Source organism: Cuculus canorus, chromosome 21 (genome assembly GCF_017976375.1).
Source record: "Cuculus canorus isolate bCucCan1 chromosome 21, bCucCan1.pri, whole genome shotgun sequence".
Taxonomy (NCBI): Eukaryota; Metazoa; Chordata; class Aves; order Cuculiformes; family Cuculidae; genus Cuculus; species Cuculus canorus.
Window position 1 is genome coordinate 8303454 of NC_071421.1, and position 17985 is coordinate 8321438.

General features: G+C 46.8%; 1 protein-coding gene across 16 annotated transcripts in view; it reads left to right on the top strand.

The window, feature by feature from the left end:
• EIF4G3 (eukaryotic translation initiation factor 4 gamma 3) overlaps positions 1 to 17985 on the top strand; it is a 155229-nt gene that overhangs the window by 76587 nt on the left and 60657 nt on the right. For 10 of the 16 annotated variants that reach the window (XR_008453249.1, XM_054085935.1, XM_054085936.1 and 7 more), the window contains 5 exons: positions 7307 to 7327; positions 8093 to 8272; positions 8886 to 9000; positions 11821 to 11921; positions 12292 to 12414. Coding sequence is in view for 15 of the 16 variants with exons in the window: in XM_054085935.1 (XP_053941910.1) it covers positions 7307 to 7327; positions 8093 to 8272; positions 8886 to 9000; positions 11821 to 11921; positions 12292 to 12414 (540 nt within the window). In the remaining variant the exon portion in view is untranslated. The remainder of the gene's footprint in view (positions 1 to 7306; positions 7328 to 8092; positions 8273 to 8885; positions 9001 to 11820; positions 11922 to 12291; positions 12415 to 17985) is intronic. The other 6 variants (XM_054085938.1, XM_054085939.1, XM_054085949.1 and 3 more) reach the window with 1 other exon arrangement.

Below are 17985 nucleotides of genomic sequence, written 5' to 3' on the forward strand. Positions count from 1 at the left end.
CTGCCTCAGCAGAGAGGTAAGTGGGCACAGAAATCCAAAAAAGCTGTTAATTGTTGTTCCTTCCACTTCAGAGAGCAGCGTGGAGGCAGGCGTCCTTCCAGAGCAGGGCAGAGAAAGGCTTAAACGAATGAGGCATTTGCACTTGTTTGCTCACAGGGAAATGTCATATGAGAGAGAAAGGAATGATTTTTGTGTGTGGCAAGGGATTGCACTGACAAACGCGGTGGAGGAATGTTTGCAGGGTGACTGGACAGCGTAGGGAACGACGGAATTAGCATCTTGTTTAAATACTTTTGTTCTTGACCTTAACTTCAGGTCTGTGTTTATATTAACGGATACCGAAAATGCATCACCGTCTAGAAACTTGTTATTTCTTTCCTAGGTCTTTACTGAGGCAAATGCCATATTCACTGTGAGACATTTAATCACAGAATCATGGAATGGTTTGGGTTGGAAGGGACCTCAATGCCCCTCCAGTCCCACCCCCTGCCATGGGCAGGGACACCTCCCACTGGATCAGGGGCTCTGAGCCTCATCCAACCTGGCCTTGAACCCGTCCAGGGATGGGGCAGCCACCACTGCTCTGGGCAACCCGGGCCAGGGCCTCCCCACCCGCACAGCAAAACCTTCCTCCCTAAGATCTCATCTCAATCTCCCCTCTTTCAGCTTCAAACCATTCCCCCTTGTCCTGTCCCTGCACTCCCTGATCCAGAGCCCCTCCTCAGCTTTCCTGGAGCCCCTTTCAGCCCTGGAAGCTACTCTAAGTTCTCCCTGGTGCCTTCTCTTCTCCAGGCTGAACAACCCCAATTCTCTCAGCCTGTCCTTGGACAGGAGGTGCTCCCACCCTCGGATCATCTCCGTGGCCTCCTCTGGACTTGCTCCAACAGCTCCATGTCCTTCCTGTGGTGAAGACTCCAGGACTGATAGCAGTTCTCGTAAAAATTACAGAGCATCCCATGAGCAGGTTTTGGACCAGGAGTCTGGAGGTGGTGCAGCCTTGGAGGAACTGATTTCAGAGCTTACTGGTGTGACTCTCCCACCAACCTGTCACAGCTCGGTTTAATACGTTCCTTTGGACCCTGTTGTGGTCCTACCTGCAGGTTAAAACTTTGAACCTCCAGATGTTTTCTCGATTTTATCACTACATATTTAGCTGTGTTGCAGCGAGAATTTCGGCTCTCGCATTTGAAATCTGCCTGTAGTTATCTGAGAGAAGCTGTCACTGATAGAAAACCATTTCAGGTTCTGTTCCCAGCGATACGTGCTGTGCCCCAGATTAGGACAGGCAGGCACAGAGGAACCTTATATATATTATATGTATTATATGTATTATATATCTTATATATCATATATATTCTATATATTATATATATTATATATTATATATTTCTTATAACAGTCTATGCCTGTGGTGCAGATTGGGGATGGAGAGGGGATTTTTACCACTCATCTGTGCAGGAGTATGATGGTTTTTGAAACAACTCGATCCCGAACCCAAGACTTAGAGGGTGTTGGGTACCATCATAAATAATCCTTCTCACGTGGGAAATTCTTAACACACTTAAATAGTGTAACATAAGCAGTGAGCTCTGAGACTCAAATTTTATAACCTAAAATGTCCTAAATAAATACATTTACAGTAGTGGTGTTTATATATGTTGCAACCAAGCAATGAGCCCTTCTAGGAAAGAGGAGCAGGATGAGGTATGCGTTACTGCCGGTGCAGTGTTGTTAACGTGTGCCTCATTGATTTTGTGTCTTTTTCAGTCCCATAATGGATTATTTATTCTTCAGCGTTGTTTCCTGTAATTATTAGATCTTTAAAGCACTCAAATTAGCTCCATAAGCAGGGGGTTTGTTGGTTGGGAATTCTGGGTGGTTGATAGGCAGCTGATGCTGTAGAAAGTGTGATCAAACTCTGTGTAAGAGGAAATGTTAAGGTGGGATTTAGGATGGTGGCTCAATAGTGGCTCAAGGTAAATGAAACCTGCTGCAGTGGTTCCCATCCTGTGTCAGTGATCCAGAATTCCAGTAGCACAGCACCAGAAACCTCTCATTCTATAGGAAGAAGAAAGCTCTACAAGGAGTTCTGTGGCAGTGTTGTTAAATACAGCATCAACTTGTGGCCTCTGATCCTCCTGAAACACAACTGAAAATAGCGGTTTCCTTCTAATTGAAAGTCCAAAATGTAGAATAACCCTTAATTTAAGCAGTGATCTCAGGAGCTGATGGGTTATTTTGACATGGGTGCTCAGAAGAAGCCGCTGTAATTAAAACCAGAAATAGGTATGAGCTGAAGCACCGTGGTTCCCTTTCTGACTTGTGTTTGAGGTTGATTTCATTTGAGGTTGTTGTTGTAGTTCCAGTTTTAGGTTGGAGTGACTTGCGCCCGCTTGAGCATGGCTTCCACAACAGAGAACTGAGTTTGCTGTGGGCTGTTGGTACAAAGCTTTGTGGCTGGGAGAGGTGGGAAATTTAATCCCCAAGATGACCCAAAACCACCTGCTTTGTAGCTTTTAGGAGTATCCCGAGTCAGAAAGCCATTAGAAACGGCTGCCGTGGTCGCTCCTCTTTCTTCTTCCACGAGCGTGTGAAGGAGCTGCCAGTTTTAAATCTCATTCGACACAAAAAGTGGGTTTTTTCTCTTTGTATTATCATTTAGTAAATGGTAAAAATAGGTGGGGGTAAAACCAGGTCTCCCGTTGTGCTCTAGGGCTGCCCTAGGTTGCTGGTGGGTACTGGGGATGCAAGGTGAGGACCTGGGGACTTTCTGCTGCAGCTCCTGCTCTTGGCACCAGATCTTTATAATCTCAAGGTTGCAGCTCCTCAGCTGAGCCCTGGTGCTGGGCTGAGGTTCAAAAGATTGAATGCAGGATACCAAGTGTCATCTGCAGGTGGAGGCGGTTCCTGCCGTTCCTGGTTCCTCGTCCAGGTCAGGGTCAGGTTGTCCCAGAAGCCTGCTTGGTGAGACCACAAAGACAAAAAAATTAATAGCAGGGTTGTCTCAAGGTAGGAGAAGCTTAACTGAATTTGATAGCACTTGAACTTGATTTGATAGCACTGATGCCAATTTGTTGAACTTCACTTTTACTTCCTTTCTCTGCACACTTCTGCAGGGCTTTGTGGACCCAGCGCAACTGCCAGGCTGGATCTGCTCTGGAAAAAAAGTGGACAGGTGCCCATGCATGTTGTGTTTGATGGGCTGAGCTTAGTGTGGGTTTGTTTTCAGTTCTCTTATGGCGATACTGTTTTGTGGTGAAGCTTTTAGAGTCAAGAGGGAGCACACCATGGACATTGTGCTGGAAGTGTTGGCTTGGAGATACAGAGTAAATAGAAAATCAATTGAAATGCAGTGGTGGTTTATCAGGAGGAGGTTGGCGCTCTCTTTGGTCATTGATTTTTCTAGATGACAGCCTCTTATCTGGTTGGCCTTCAGCAGACTTTTGACATGAGGTCATGTGGGAAGAAGCAGGAGAAGGTGAGAGTTAATAAAAGGATATCGGGGGGGATTGTATAAAGAGTGGCTGACAAGTAAATGGCAGGGAGTGTTGAGAAGGGTAGGCAGGAGGTCAGCGGTGGATTTCCTTGATATTAGTGTTAATTACTCTGGCACAATTATCATAGAATCATAGAATCTTTTGGTTGGAAAAGCCCTTTGAAATCATAGAATTCAGCCATCCCTGTCCACTACTAAACCATATCCCTGAGTGCCTCATCTGCCCAGCTTTTAAACCCCTCCAGGGATGGTGGCTCTACCACCTCCCTGCACAGCCTCTGCCGGAGCCTGAGAACCCTTTCCATGAATGGATTTTCCTTGATGCCCAATCTGAACCTACCCTGGTGCAACGTGAGGCCATTTCCCCATGTCCCATGGCTGTCCCTCGGGAGCAGAGCCCAGCACCCACCTCCCCACAAGCTCCTCTCAGGAGCTGCAGAGAGCCATGAGCTCTCCCCTCAGCCTCCTCTTCTCCAGGATAAACAGCCCCAGGGCCCTCAGCCGCTCCCACAACCCCTGTTCTCCAGACCCTTCCCCAGCTCTGTTCCCTTCTCCAGACGCGCTCCAGCCCCTCCAGGTCCTTCTTGGAGTGAGGGGCCAGAACTGAACCCAGGATTTGAGGTACGGCCTCTGCAGCGCTGAGTGTCTCTGCCATGCTCCTGCTGGCCACGCTGTTTCTGATACCGGCCAGGATGTCACTGGCCTTGTTGGCCACGTGGGTGACCACTGGCTCATTTTCAGGTGCCGCCATCCAGCACCCACAGGGCCTTCTCTGCCAGGCAGCAGTGAGTTTAATGAGTACAGAGCTAGAAGATGTGGTTGGCACAAGGGATGTGGGGTGGTGTCTGAGGAGGACGGGTGTGATAGACGTAAGATGGAATCCAGCATCGCGAGGTGTAAACCCTTCTAGTTCAGTGCCGAGGAGAGGGCTTTTTTCCAGTGGGAGCTCATCAGCTGAAACGACCTGTCCAATGCAGTCTTTAGATAAACCACAAGAGTGGTTTCCTTTTGAGACAGGGTGTTGTTCCTGCTGGGCTGAGAGGTACTAGTGAAACCCCGTGTGGAGCGAGGGTGCGATTCTGCCTTTGTGTTTTCCAGAAAGCCTCCCTTGAGCAGGTAGATGAAGGGCTGCTGAGCTGACGAGAGTGCGTTAAACGGGCAGGCTGGAAGAGCTGGGCTGCAGGCAGCTGATCTCCTCGACAGTGTCAGCAAGGGTTTGGTTGTACTCTGCTCTGTAATTATATCAGGAGAATGACCTCGGGAAGGAAAAAGTTAAAAGACCCTGTTGCCCAGTAATACCAGCTCCAAGATGATCCATGAAATCTCTCCCTAACAGAAGTGGACAGATAAGGGGCAGGACCAGAACTTGAGGACCATGGCTCAGGTCCTTACTGGTTGCCAAACAACTGTTCAGCGCGTTTGCTGCTAATTTGACTGTCCTTAGCCACAGCAGAGCTTTGTTTCTGAAGGAAGCAGCCAAGGAAGGGTTATGGAACATGGGGTTTATTCCTGTAGCCCAGAGTGCCTTCATTCAGGGCCTGAGCGGGTCCTGTATGTGCCCCACTCCAAATCCTGCGCTCATTAGAAGACAGAGACAGAATAGCTCAGATTTTAGTCTCCTGATGTTCTCCCATGGGGCATTATTAGTGTTGCTTGGAAATGTTCTCTGTGCAGACGTCTGTTCAACCTCACCAGATGAATTTTTTAGCATATCAAGTCAGAATATTGAAACTTTTCTAAGACTGAATATTGCCAGCTTAGCTTTGAGGGGACAGGAGCAAGGAGAGAGGAAGGATGGAGTCTACCGGCCAGGGGATACTGGTTTTGAACACTGAAGCCCATACAAATCAGAAGCGCAGTGCTCTGACGATACCAGGTTTTCCTTAGTTTTACCTACAAGAGGTGGAGTGGCTAAAAGTGATCCAGACTTTGCCGGAGAGCTTGGTGGATGGCACTTCGAAAAGCTTCTTCTGGTCTTGTTGCTTGGAATAACAGATCTGCTTTTCTTCTCACTGCATCCATCTTCCTACAAGTAATGAAAACCTCTTCCTTTTTCCTCTGCTTTTGGATCTGAGCTGCCTCTGTGAAGATGTGGGCAGTGTGGAGCGATTTTGAGAGACTGGATCTTTTAACCTGGAGTTTTCTTGCTGGAGGTCCTCCTGCTGCTGCAGAAGAGCTTAGCATGATCGTGGTGGTGTTTAGGGCTTTGGAGAGGAGCAGCCGGTGTAACACAGCACCGATTTTAGTGCACAGAATGTGTTTTCTGTGCTTTCCTTCCTTCTGCCCCAGCAGGAAGGAGAGCCGGCTCGCGTTTCATGCTGTGGAGTTTCTTAGGCATCAGTTGCCAGTGACAGAAATGGAAAGCTGTCCATAAAGGAGGAGTTTCTGCACTGTTAAGGTTTTCCCCAGCGATTTCAGGGATGCTATTAATAGGGTATGTGGGTGCAGCGGAAACTTGAGGAGTAGGGTTCACGCCTGCAACTTGCACGGGCAGAAGACGAAGGCTCTTCCATGCTGCCCCTTGGATGTAGTTGCTGCCAGTAGCGAGGCAGGTCTGGCTTCAACCTCCAGCTCATTTTCCCTCTGCATAAACACAGGATTGTGGTGGCTGTTGACCGCACTCCGGGGGGAGGCTTCTGCTGTAACCTGCTGACAGTTTAGAAATGGTCATTATCAACAATTTGCAGTGAAATAAGAAAGAACTTTTGCACTGTAGGGTGTCTTTGGCTATTGAAAAGCGGCAAACTTGAGTTAGTCTCACCATAAATTCAGTGTGTGGCCTTGTTTCGTGCAACGCTTATGTAATTCTCCCCATCTAAACAACCATGCGGTTTTGTTAGCACAGGAGCATCGCAGTGTTTTCTGCTTGCACCCCCACTGCCAGCTTTCTCTCCTCAAACGGTCACCTTCTCCTGTTTCAGATCACACTGCACACACTGCCATGACAATTCTCCATCCAGATTCACAGTGTGGGATGTAAAAGCATTCTGCTTCTCTTAGTGGTTTTCTAAGGTGGGGAGTCATCTGCAGCTTTCATGGGCAAATCTCTTGGTGTGGGAACAGCTTAGGTGGCAAAGTCTTCACCAGAATGACCAGTTTGAGTCCATCGCATCAAGTACAGAGGCATGACAGTCTCCTTTGCCCTGCTCCATTCTCCAAATGCCGAGGCAGATAGGCCCAGCTCATTCTTTCCTTCCTTAGTGCTTGCTCTCTCCATTTACGATGTAGTTACCACAGACCGTTTGCATCGATGCACTTCATCAGACGGCAGTCTCAAATGTGATTTATGATCACCTAATTATTATTGACTTTTTGCTTAACAATTAAACACATGGCACTTTTCATCCTTCCCGACTTGGTGGGGAAGTAGAGACCAAATCCATGACTTGAGCAAGGATTTCTGCTCTAGCTACTATCTCTGTATCACTGAAATGGACCAGAAAGGGAAAATGTTTATTGTTTTAGGGACACAGTAAGCATGAAGTCTCTCTGTAATATCTGATTCCCTGAAGTTGATCATGGTTTGGGGGGGGGTTCTTTATTTTTTTTTTAACTTTTATGCTTCCATATAAAACTTCTCCAGATGAGTTTCTCACCCTGCCTTGGGATTGTGGTAGCAGACACTTTGGGACCAGTTCAGTGCCTCTTTTCTTGCTGTTTCTGCATGAGAGTAGTAAAGCAGGCTAGAAAGGTGAATGGAATTGTGTGCGATTAAGGTGCATGTTATATCCTATTCCTTCCTATTGATCTGTAAGCTGTTCCATTGGCTTTCTTTCTGTTTCCTGCTGCTTTCTTGCTTCGTTATTGAAGGGAGGATTCAGACCCATACAGGTAATTTTAACTCCTGGTTCTGCATGGCATAAGTGTCTCTCTCACTCGTATCATCACTCCGTTAGTGAATGCGTTAATGTCTGATGCATATCTTACCGACTGAGTTTCAAGAGTGCAAAGACTCCAGAACGAAGGCTTCCAATGCCATCAATGCTCCATCCCGTGGATGGTGATGCCTTTCCCAACGCGTAAGGGTTGAGAATGGAGGGCGTTCTGGTGGGCTGCTTGGTTTCCTGGACCTGGTCCATCTGCGTGGGGCATCACTTCATGCGAACGTGGTAGAAGAGTTTGGTGCCACCCTGGAAGAGGTTGCCACCTTTCTGAAAACAGAGGGCAAGCCGAGTCACTCAGCTCTGGTTGTGTTTAGAGATGGACATGAGATGCCTCTGGCCTATTAGCTTTTGAGCTGTTCCACAGGTGCACTGGAACCTTATATTTCCCTCACGTATTTATGAAGGTGGATTTTTTTGGCAGCCAACCCACCTTACAGCAAATATATTTGACAAAAATCAATTTTCTAACGCTCACTCTGAAAGCTGAGCTAGATAATTCAATGGATACAAGCTAATAATTATCAAAGTTTCTTGCCTTCTAAAGTTATAGCACTATCTTGCTGCCGAACAGAAATTGTCCTGCGGCTTTCTGAATGCGTGGCAACCCTTTGGAAGTAGCACTACAATCTTGTAATGATCTTCCAGATTCTTCCCTGGAAAGTCTGACCAGTTCTGTTGTCTCTCTCCTTCCTCTCTCCCTTCCCTGCCCTAGTTTTTTCAGAGGCCTCAGATCCAGCCTCCCAGAGCCACCATCCAAAACAGCAGCCCTTCCATCCGTCCTGGTGCGCAAACGCCGACTGCAGTCTATCAAACCAACCAACACATCATGATGGTTAACCACCTGCCGATGCCCTACCCGATGCCGCAGGGCCCCCAGTACTGTATACCACAGGTAAAACGCGCTGCCCAGGCACCCGAGGGACTGCGGAGTAGCATTTGCTCCATCTGGATTTTCTCAGCCCCTGCTGCGGAGTTGGAGCGGGGTGAAATTAAGTTGGTAGTTGCATATTGAGCCTCTGTCCTTCTTCTGTGTGACGTATTTGGTTTTCTTAGCATGGAAGAATGAATTACTTTTCAAGTTTTTGAGGTCCCCCTCAGAAACAGTAGGAGTGTGAGCTCCTGGAAAGTGTTTAGTGCTATAAATGTATCTAAATTGACTTAATAGCTCTACAATTACTCTAAAACCTTGGGCCTTATAAAAACACAATGCTACTGAAATCGGGGGAATGTCTGGTTTCTGCTCCAGCTCTCATATCCTCCTTGTTTGGTCTTCGGAGGTGGTGTGGTTTGTGCTAAAGTAGGATCAGTTTCTAACTTGGCCAGGCCGGGGCTAAACTGTGACTAGAGGACATCTCCTTTCTGACAGCAGCATTTCTGCATCTGTAATTAATCAGTTTGATAATCAGATCCTTACTGATTTGGGGGCTTCAATTACGGTTTCTCTATGTAACCACGTGAAGTTGCCCAGCTCTTTCTAAGCTGATGGTGATTTTTTTCTCTCCCAGTATCGTCACAGTGGCCCTCTGTACGTCGGGCCGCCGCAGCAGTATCCCGTTCAGCCGCCAGGACCGGGACCCTTTTATCCAGGCCCAGGTCCTGGAGAATTCCCCAATGCCTATGGTAAGTTTTGCTTGGAGATTTCTTTAAAAGTGTTTTCTAGGTGTGTTTTGCTGTTGTCAAGCTGAAGATTTATAATAGCAAAATGGATTAGTGTTTGTTTGAACTTCAACTAGCTGCTCGATTTGGTCGTGTTGCAGCCCTTATTATTCAGTCCTGAAGAATTCACAATAACAGACTATTGTTTGTGGAGCGCTTAAGGAAAGGCTGCGACTCACAGCGCTACCCATAATCACATGTGAACAAGAATAGGGGCTATTTGTTACTCCCTGCTCAATCGTTATTATTTATTAAGGTATTGTGAATACATCTGGCAGCCTGGTTTCCGCTGAGCTGTGCCCTGAGTATGTTCGCAGCAACACAGCAGTAAACATTTCTTATCCCGGCGTTCCTTGTGCGGCGTTTAGTGAGGGAAGAGAACAAGCCACGTAGTTTGATTAAGCGCTCTCGTGCTGCAAAGGTCAAGTCAGCCCAGTTGACGAGCTTGTAACCCATGCCCAGGCTGAAATTAGTCCGTTTAATGAGCAACTCCTGGTCTTGCCTTTTCTCAAGCAGAAGGGTTGGGAGGTGTCCCAGCATTTGTGTGTGCTGTGCTTGTTTAGTGCACTGTGTTCAGGACATGTCAGTGACTCCTGCAGGTATTGAGCTTCAGAGATGCACCTAAAAATTTCAAGGCTGAATGTCCTGTGCTGGGTGTCGCCCCCACCTGCTCCTCTTGGTCTTTTCTCTTCCAAGACCCCACCGCCACCTCTCCCCTGGGTCCCAGCTGGCAGACCCCATGTCCTTCAGCATCCTGTGATGCCTCCTCTCTTGGCAATCATCATTTACATAAAAGTAGTTAAGTCCTCTCATTTCCACTGTGTTGCGGTGTGCGGTATTTATCGTACTTACGTCGCGGTCCCCTGTAAGGTTTTCTGTGGGTTCTCTGTTTTGATATTTAAAACAAATCAGCTCCTGCAAGCTGTATTTGGATGAGCTGCAGGATCGGGTACTTAGCAGTTAGCTCTATCACTCCCGGCTTTCGATTTACCTTCCCTTGCTCACTTATGGGAACATTTGAAACCCCCCTGGGATGGCTCCAGCCCTCACCCCGTTGTATGCTTTTTTAACAGGGGTTTTGCCTCTCAATATCAGATTTGAGGGGTTTTGTTCAATCTGATTGCTCCTTGTCCATGTGAATTCTGTTATTTGTTGGGGGCAGAGATGCTCTCACCTTCCCACGTGGCTTTAGCTGTTGGTATTCTGGAGCGTTAGAAGGGAGCGATTACCTTCCAGGCTGAACAACCCTGTACTGCTGGCAGAGTCACACGTTCGCTCTTCTCAAATCCACATTCCTTTCCCAGGGGAGAAAAGTCCCAGTCGCTTCCCTACTTACCAATTTAGAAGGTCTGGACTTTCCTATTTTTTTTTTCCTAAAAGCTAGTGGAACTCTTTGCAAGGTGGCCGTGAAGGCTTCAGACCTGGTTATGCAATTTCATTGAGAAAGGCAATGAAGCCGAGCAAGGGTTTAGAGCACAAGCCTTACAAGGAGCAGCTGAGGGACCTGGAGTTGTTCAGCCTGGAGAAGAGGAGGCTGAGAGGGGGACCTCATCGCTCTCTACAACTGTCTGAAAGGAGGTTGTAGCGAGGTGGGGGTTGGTCTCTTCTCCCTGGTAGGCAGTGACAGGACAAGGGGAAATGGCCTCAAGATGCATCAGGGGGGATTTAGGTTGGCTATTAGGAGGAATTTCTTTACTGAAAGAGTTGTCAAGCTTTGGCGGAGGCTGCCCAGGAAAGTGGTTGAGTCCCCTTCCTTCGAGAGGTTTAAATGATGTCGTACTTGGGGACATGGTCTGGTGGTGGGCTTAGCAGGGCTGGATGGATGGTTGGACTTGATGATCTGGAAGGTTGGAGGAGGGTTGGAACTGGATGGGCTTTAAGGTCCTTTCCAACCCAAACCATTCTATGATTCTATGATTTGTTTTAGATAGCAATAACTTTCCATTTTGGTTACAAGCGCACAATTTGGATGTCATTCCCATTTAAAATTAGTTCTGTTGAAGAATAAATCAGATTACTTCAGTTGCAAGTAGGCATTCCGTCTGGCATCCATGCTCAGCAGTTAAAAACCCAGCACCATCTCACAAGTTCACCCAATAACTGATCCACAGGCAGCCAACAGCTCTGCTGTGCCACCTAGATTCATGTCTTGGCACGTTTTTAAAGCCCTGGATCATTTCGAGCCAATCTTATTCCATAAAGAAGATCCATAATGAAGCTCTATTGGATATTGTGAATGTAATCAACAAGGCAGTGTAATTTTGCAATAATAACCGTGGCCGTGGCTTTTTTTTGTGTTGCTGCATGAGAAGAACATTGCTTGTAATTAAATTTTCTCTCTATGCTTCAGAATAGGTTGCAGTTGACCTTGCAAATTCTTTGTCGTGGTTTGACTGAATTTCTCTACAAAGAGGAAAAAAAAACAGGAGCAAACCTGCCCGTGTGTCTGTCAGAGGAGGCCAAGGATGGGCCACTTCTCTTTTCACAGTGGTTGGTGGTTTCAACAGCCTCTCAGAAATGGGTGCACGTGATGGGTTTTTCTGTTCAAGGAGGAAAAAAATGAAGTAGTGACTTTAATTGCTTGCCTTTATGGAGTAGCAGCTTCTGTTTGAGTGGAAATAGGGAAGAGCAAACCGGACTGGTGGTCAGTTGGGTGTTAGAAGTTCTGGTTTTGGAAGAGAGTGAGGAGTAGGTGGTCAGTTTTAACTCTCATGCTTGGTTTTCTTTCATTAACAGATGAACTGAATTTGTCCCTCTTGTTTCTGTCTCTTTGTCCTTTCCCAGGAACACCTTTCTACCCAAGCCAGCCCGTGTATCAGTCAGCACCCATCATAGTGCCTACACAGCAGCAGCAGCCTCCGCCAGCTAAGAGAGAGAAAAAGACGGTAAGTTATCGTCTCTAACAGCCCTTCTGCAAAATGTCCTGGTTGTAAGGCTGAAGGAAATTAATCATCTTAGCTTCTCTGTGGAGATAAACCTCGGTTTTAAAGCTTAAGTCTTACCTTTCGCACTGAAGTGTAATTAAACATTGCACAACGCTGCAATATTTGGCTTACTAAGAGGTGCCAGACCATGCATTTGAAGTTATTGAAACAAACCACATTCCAGCTTCCCTGCAGAGCATCAGCCAGCCCAGAGCATCTCCTACCGAGTGTAATGGAGCTGTGTCCCATTCATGCTTTCCTCTCCATAAATCCCAAGAACGGTGTGTAATGGGAAGCCTTGTTTGACTTCTTTCTTTTTTCGATACCATAGATCCGAATCCGGGATCCAAACCAGGGGGGGAAAGATATAACGGAAGAAATCATGTCCGGAGGGGGCAGCAGGAACCCAACGCCTCCCATCGTGAGACCCACTTCCACACCTACTCCACCTCAGGTAACAAAGCTGCTGTGCAGCCTCCTACTGTGGTGTGTGCTTTGCTTTGCTGTTTGTTAGAGCCAACTTCTGTCTCTTCCATCCACACCACCGATTACCTCAAACACTTGGATGGTCCTAAATTGTCAATGATCTACCAGGAATTTTTGCTTTTCTCTAAGTTTGGTCATTTTTACCAGCCTGTGGCATGTAAAATGCGGAGCTGCAGCACTGTTACGAGCTCCTCGTCCCTGTCCTCATGTCAGTCTTAGAGCTTGTAAGGATTTCTGGTATTAAAGGAGGAGCTAATGTATTTGTGAGAAGCATGGTGCTTCCATTTTAGTGTCTTGTGCACCCAAGTAAGGTTGTATCATGCATGTCTTTGATTATATCCCTGCATCCCTGTCCATACTAATGTCTTTCTGCTTTTGTGGTGTTGCTTTAGAGTAGCCAGAATGACTCTAGGTCAGAAATGTCATCACAGAGCTTCCAGATTTGGTCTCTGCATGTTCAACCTTAAAAATGTATTATTCTGACGCAGGAAAAGGCATAAATATCCCAAGCTGACATTTTCAATAGCTCATAAAGATCTTCTAAAATCCTTGTTGCACATCTTTGAGTTTCTGACTCCTTCTAAGTCCCTGTGTCCTCCTTCACCTGCAAAGTCCATGCATAATGTCTCAAAGTTAAAGGGATTGGAAATCCAGATCTGTTCTGGTCCGTTTTGACCCAAGGCCAAAAGAACATGCTCAGACTTGTAGACCAGCAGTCCTGATGTGAACTTAAGTCCTCTAAGTGGCTGTGTGATCTGACTAGAAGATGATTTCTCTCCTCTGTCCGAGTCTTTCCTGCCTGCAGCAGGAAGCGGTGATGTCTCATGTCTCCTTGATCTCCTCATAGCATGAGGGATGGAGAGAAGGTGTGAAGCAGCTGCTGCCCTCTTCGCAGCTCTGCTGCTTGTTTCATACATCACTGTAGTTCTCCCTCTCTTTTGGGAGAGGTGGTGCTCAGTCACAGGCTGCTCAGCGTTAAAGGTTCTGAACGATTGGAGGAGAAACTCTGCGGTTTGGCACAAGCCCTAAAAGTTTGCTATGGTTTATTGTTGGAGGTTGTTGGCCACTGCTGGAGGACCTGATAAGAAGACAATAAATATCAGGAAGATTCTCTGAGTAATGCACGGGCTTTAGATCAGAGCCTGGCTGAGGCTGGGGTGCAATTTCTTCTTCAGATTTCTTCTCTGGTTAATGTCAGAGATGAGTTTTTGCTCTCTTTTAGGTGAAACAGCCTTTCCTGGCCTGTGACCTTGCTTTCCCTTCTGTACCTGGCTACTTTTAATGCTGAGGCAGAAGCACAAGCTCATCTTGAGACACCCATTGCAGTGGAGCGAGAGCTTGAGGTTACAGCTGAGCCAGAGTAACTGGGATCACTGAGATAAGAGCCTGACCTGCAGATCTCCCCTCTGTTGAGACCAATGGGATAGTTAGGACTTTTGGCCATTCCTCTGATTCAGCTGAATCCTTTTGTTGCCTGAAGGCATCACCACGTGCTTTGCACCAGCACCTTTCTCCTCCTAGTCTCCAGGCTCGAGCAGCTCCTGGCTAGCTGTGTTTTTCCAGCAAGATCTGCAGTGCTTGGCTGGAAAAAGCTGTTTTTCTGCCAGAGAGGGCTCTGATGATTTGCAGCTACAGCTTTACCAAGAGGGAGCTGGTTGCATATAGAATCAATTAAACCTCTGTCAAGTGTTTTCCATAAGAGAAGATACTGAAACATTGCGGTGCTGGTAAGATCTTTATCCCGTTAGGTCACATCGAATGGCTTTCCCCATGAAAAGTGGGGAAGAGTTGAAAACAACCAGGATTTCAGATGGCGTTTATATACGGTGCTGCCAGCCCAGGTACTTCCCAGGTCATTTCTGCGTTCTGAAATCTATTTTAAGATACTACAATTAAGTCAAACAGGCTGAAATGAATGTTTTTCAAGAGAAGGTTAAGAAACATGAATTTTTTATCAGCTCTAATTTCTATGCAGTGCACAGCAGCGATGTCCAATCATCTACTCTAAGGTATGCAAATACTTCATTGTTTAATAGCTGTTCGTTTTGATTAGGTACTTGGAACCACTTTGGTTAAGCACTGAGAGCTCTGAAACAGAGCTCACCAGGAAAAGTTCATTAGTGTAGTGAAAATTCAAGCCCACTTAAGCCAGAAAATTCAAAGTTATTGTCCCAACAGCATCTCTAATTCATTTTTTTGGTACAAGCGTAGCGTCTTGGGTGAATTAGGTGATGCCTTAATAATGATGCTGAGTGGCTGAATTCCAGTAGTGGCGGATGATAGTTTTGACCAGTCTAAAATGAGTAAACTTGAAATATTCAGCCGTGACTTTGCTTAAAATATGCTGGGGGGTTTTGTATTCCTTTTCCCCAGCTTATAAAAACTGTGACCAGTCAGGGTGGGCTTCATCTGAAAATGCCCGTGCGAATGCTCACAGTTCAGGGCAGCTGCTGGAGTAGGTGCTAGGGGAGCGTGGTTGCCGTTGTCTCGTTCCACCACCCCTTTGAATCAAACCCTGCTCATTGTGGGGTTTGGCGAGTTTTCATCTGGTTGAACACTCAAAATGCAAATGTGTGATCTCCAGGCTTGACAAAGCATCATCTCATCTAAGTGGCTCCCAGTCCAATGATATTTCAGATGTATGCGAGATTCTAGGAACACTTCTTCTATATTGATGGTCAGTTCCTGACTCTCTCATCTTATCATCTGAAGGACACAAGCACAGAAGGAGAAACTTGCTCAAGGAGTGCATGGTGGTCACTGCTGTGGACTGGTCCCTTTCCCAAAATCTGTGCTTGAGAAAGAAGCCATTTGAGAATAAGATTAGGTGTCAGGTTTTTGGAATCAGAATGGTTTGGGTTAGAAGGGACCTCAAATCCCATCCAATTCCACCCCCTGCCATGGGCAGGGACGCCTCCCACCAGATCAGGGGCTCCGAGCCCCATCCAACCTGGCCTTGAACACCTCCAGGGATGGGGCAGCTGCGGCTTCTCTGGACAATTTTTTTTCCCTTCAGATTTGAACCAAGTCTTTAACTGACTCATAGAAAACCCAAAGCTCTGGTGACACAAGCCCAAGGCACCCTTTTCTCTCAGTGAATTAAGTGCTTAACATCAAAAAACTATTGGCATTGCCCAAAAGATGAGCATTGCTGCCAAGCTTTGAGCTGTCTGGTTTTATCCATTTCCATCCTTTTTGTATCTCCTGCTTTGTAGTCAGCATTGCTGACCAAAAGGTGCTTTAATTGAAGGCTTCCCAGGACCTCCTCAGCAGTCGCTTAATTGCTAAAATTCTTTCAAGTTCCTGCAGGAGAAGGTGGCAGCAAGTGGAGATGTTATTTATGCTTTTATAGCAGGGTGCTGTTTATCACACTTTATGTTTTACCGGGAAGATAGATCATAGAATCATAGAATCATAGTCTAGTTAGGGTTGGAAGGGGCCCTAAAGATCATCCAGTTCCAACCCCCCTGCCATGGGCAGGGACACCTCCCACTAAATCAGGCTGCGCAAGGCCCCCTCCAACCTGGCCTGGAACCCCTCCAGGGATGGGGCAGCCACAGCTTCCCTGGGCAACCTGCTGCAGTGTCTCACCACTCTCATGCTGAAGAAATTCTTCCTAATGTCCAGTCTAACTCTGCCCCTCTCCAGTTTATACCCATTCCCCCTGGTCCTATCCTCACAAGCCTTTATGAATAGCCCCTCTTCAGCTTTCCTGTCGCTCCTTCAGGTGCTGGAAGGTCACTATAAATAGAATCGAATCATTAAGTTTGGAAAAGACCTCTAAGATCATCCAGTCCACCTGTCAAAAGATAAAACCCAGAAGCACGCATCTAATCTGGCTGCGATGTTCACTCAGCACTGACTCACCTTTAAAGAGCAAGAAGAGCTCTTGTTCTCCTGGCAAACCTCTTCCGAGGATCGAGGAGTTTGTCACATTTCATTTTTGGGTTTAGGATGGAATAACACAGAGCAGCTCTTTGGGCATCATAAATCATGAGAGCAATTTTGAGGGGGGTTTGTTCCTCGAAAGTCTCTAAATGCCGCATTTTGAAGCCACGAGCCTGACAGGGCCAGTATTTAAGTACCATTTCTATTGCTGTGCGGTATCATTCCCATAAAATAAAAGAAGGCTCCAGGGAGACCTTAGAGCAGCTTCCAGCGCTGAAAGGGGCTCCAGGAGAGCTGGTGAGAGGCTCTGGATCAGGGAGGGCAGGGAGAGAGTGAGGGATAACAGTTTCCAGCAGAAAGAGAGGAGATTGAGATGAGATCTTAGGGAGAAATGTTTTGCTGTGAGGGTGGGGAGGCCCTGGCCCAGGTTGCCCAGAGCAGTGGTGGCTGCCCCATCCCTGGAGGGGTTCCAGGCCAGGTTGGATGGGGCTCGGAGCCCCTGAGCCAGTGGGAGGGGTCCCTGCCCATGGCAGGAGTGGGACTGGATGGGCTTTGAGGTCCCTTCCAACCCAAACTGTTCCATGATTAAAATAAGAGTGTTTCCCACATTTCCTAAGAAAACATCTGTGCTGACCTGAGGAATTTCTAGGCTTCCACGTTTCTTGTCTGCTAGTCTCCTTCAGTTCCTGTGATTCTTAGCACATTTTCATTTTCCCCCCACTGCTTTCATCCATAAAGTTTTCATAAAATGAAACTAATGACCCACTGAGGGTGAGGGAAGAGCATTCTTGAGTCCTGCTCGTTTGTAAAACTGTGTTTTCTTTGGCTTCTTTGGATTTGGCTGTTGGTAGGGTCAGCCCTTCATTGACAATCCAGCCAATCTCCTTGGGCTCAGTCCTGGAAGAGGAGCAATCCCAGACAGAATTTCAACCCTTCACCCTGCTCACTTTGCTTTTTATTCTGGTGTTTCCAGAGGTTCTTTTCCCCACTCCTCCTTTGCCTTCTTGTTGCCTGAAATGATGACAAATAGCACATTGAAGATAATTCACTCTTTATCCTCCCTTGTTCAGAGGAGAGCTGGAAATGGGAGAAAAAGAGAGCCCCGGGGAAAGGAACAGATTATTAGAGAGTTTCTTTTTTTTAGGGAAATAAGTTTTGGATGGATTTCTGAAAGAAGGAATTTGACACCCAGGCCTTGGCTACTCTGCCTTTATTCGATTGTCTGTATATCGCTTTCCTGTAGATCTTCTGTAGAAGCCAGTGTGGACATGTAGCGAGATCAGAACAGCCACCAGCAAAAACCTGCTTGGCTTTCCCCTTTAGAGTATTAAATCTGAATTTCTCCCCGTTTTCTTCCTTGCATGGTCCTTGCGGGGTGTTTGAGAAGATTTTGCAGGTGTGAAAAGTGATTTGTCCCATCTCCGTTCCCTCTTAATGCACCCAAGTGCCTTTATCTGGGCGTTTGGTGAGTGTGGCGTGGCAGCTTCTCTTGTGCAGGGCCTTCCTTAAATTCCAAGATCAAATACAGGGTTTTTTTTTAATCTTTATTAGACCTTCATGAACGCAGATATGGTGTTTATTTCATTAATGGTAGGGACGTCGTCAAAATATGTGGTCTCCACAACAGGCCATGGCTCTTTTCGTCTGGGGA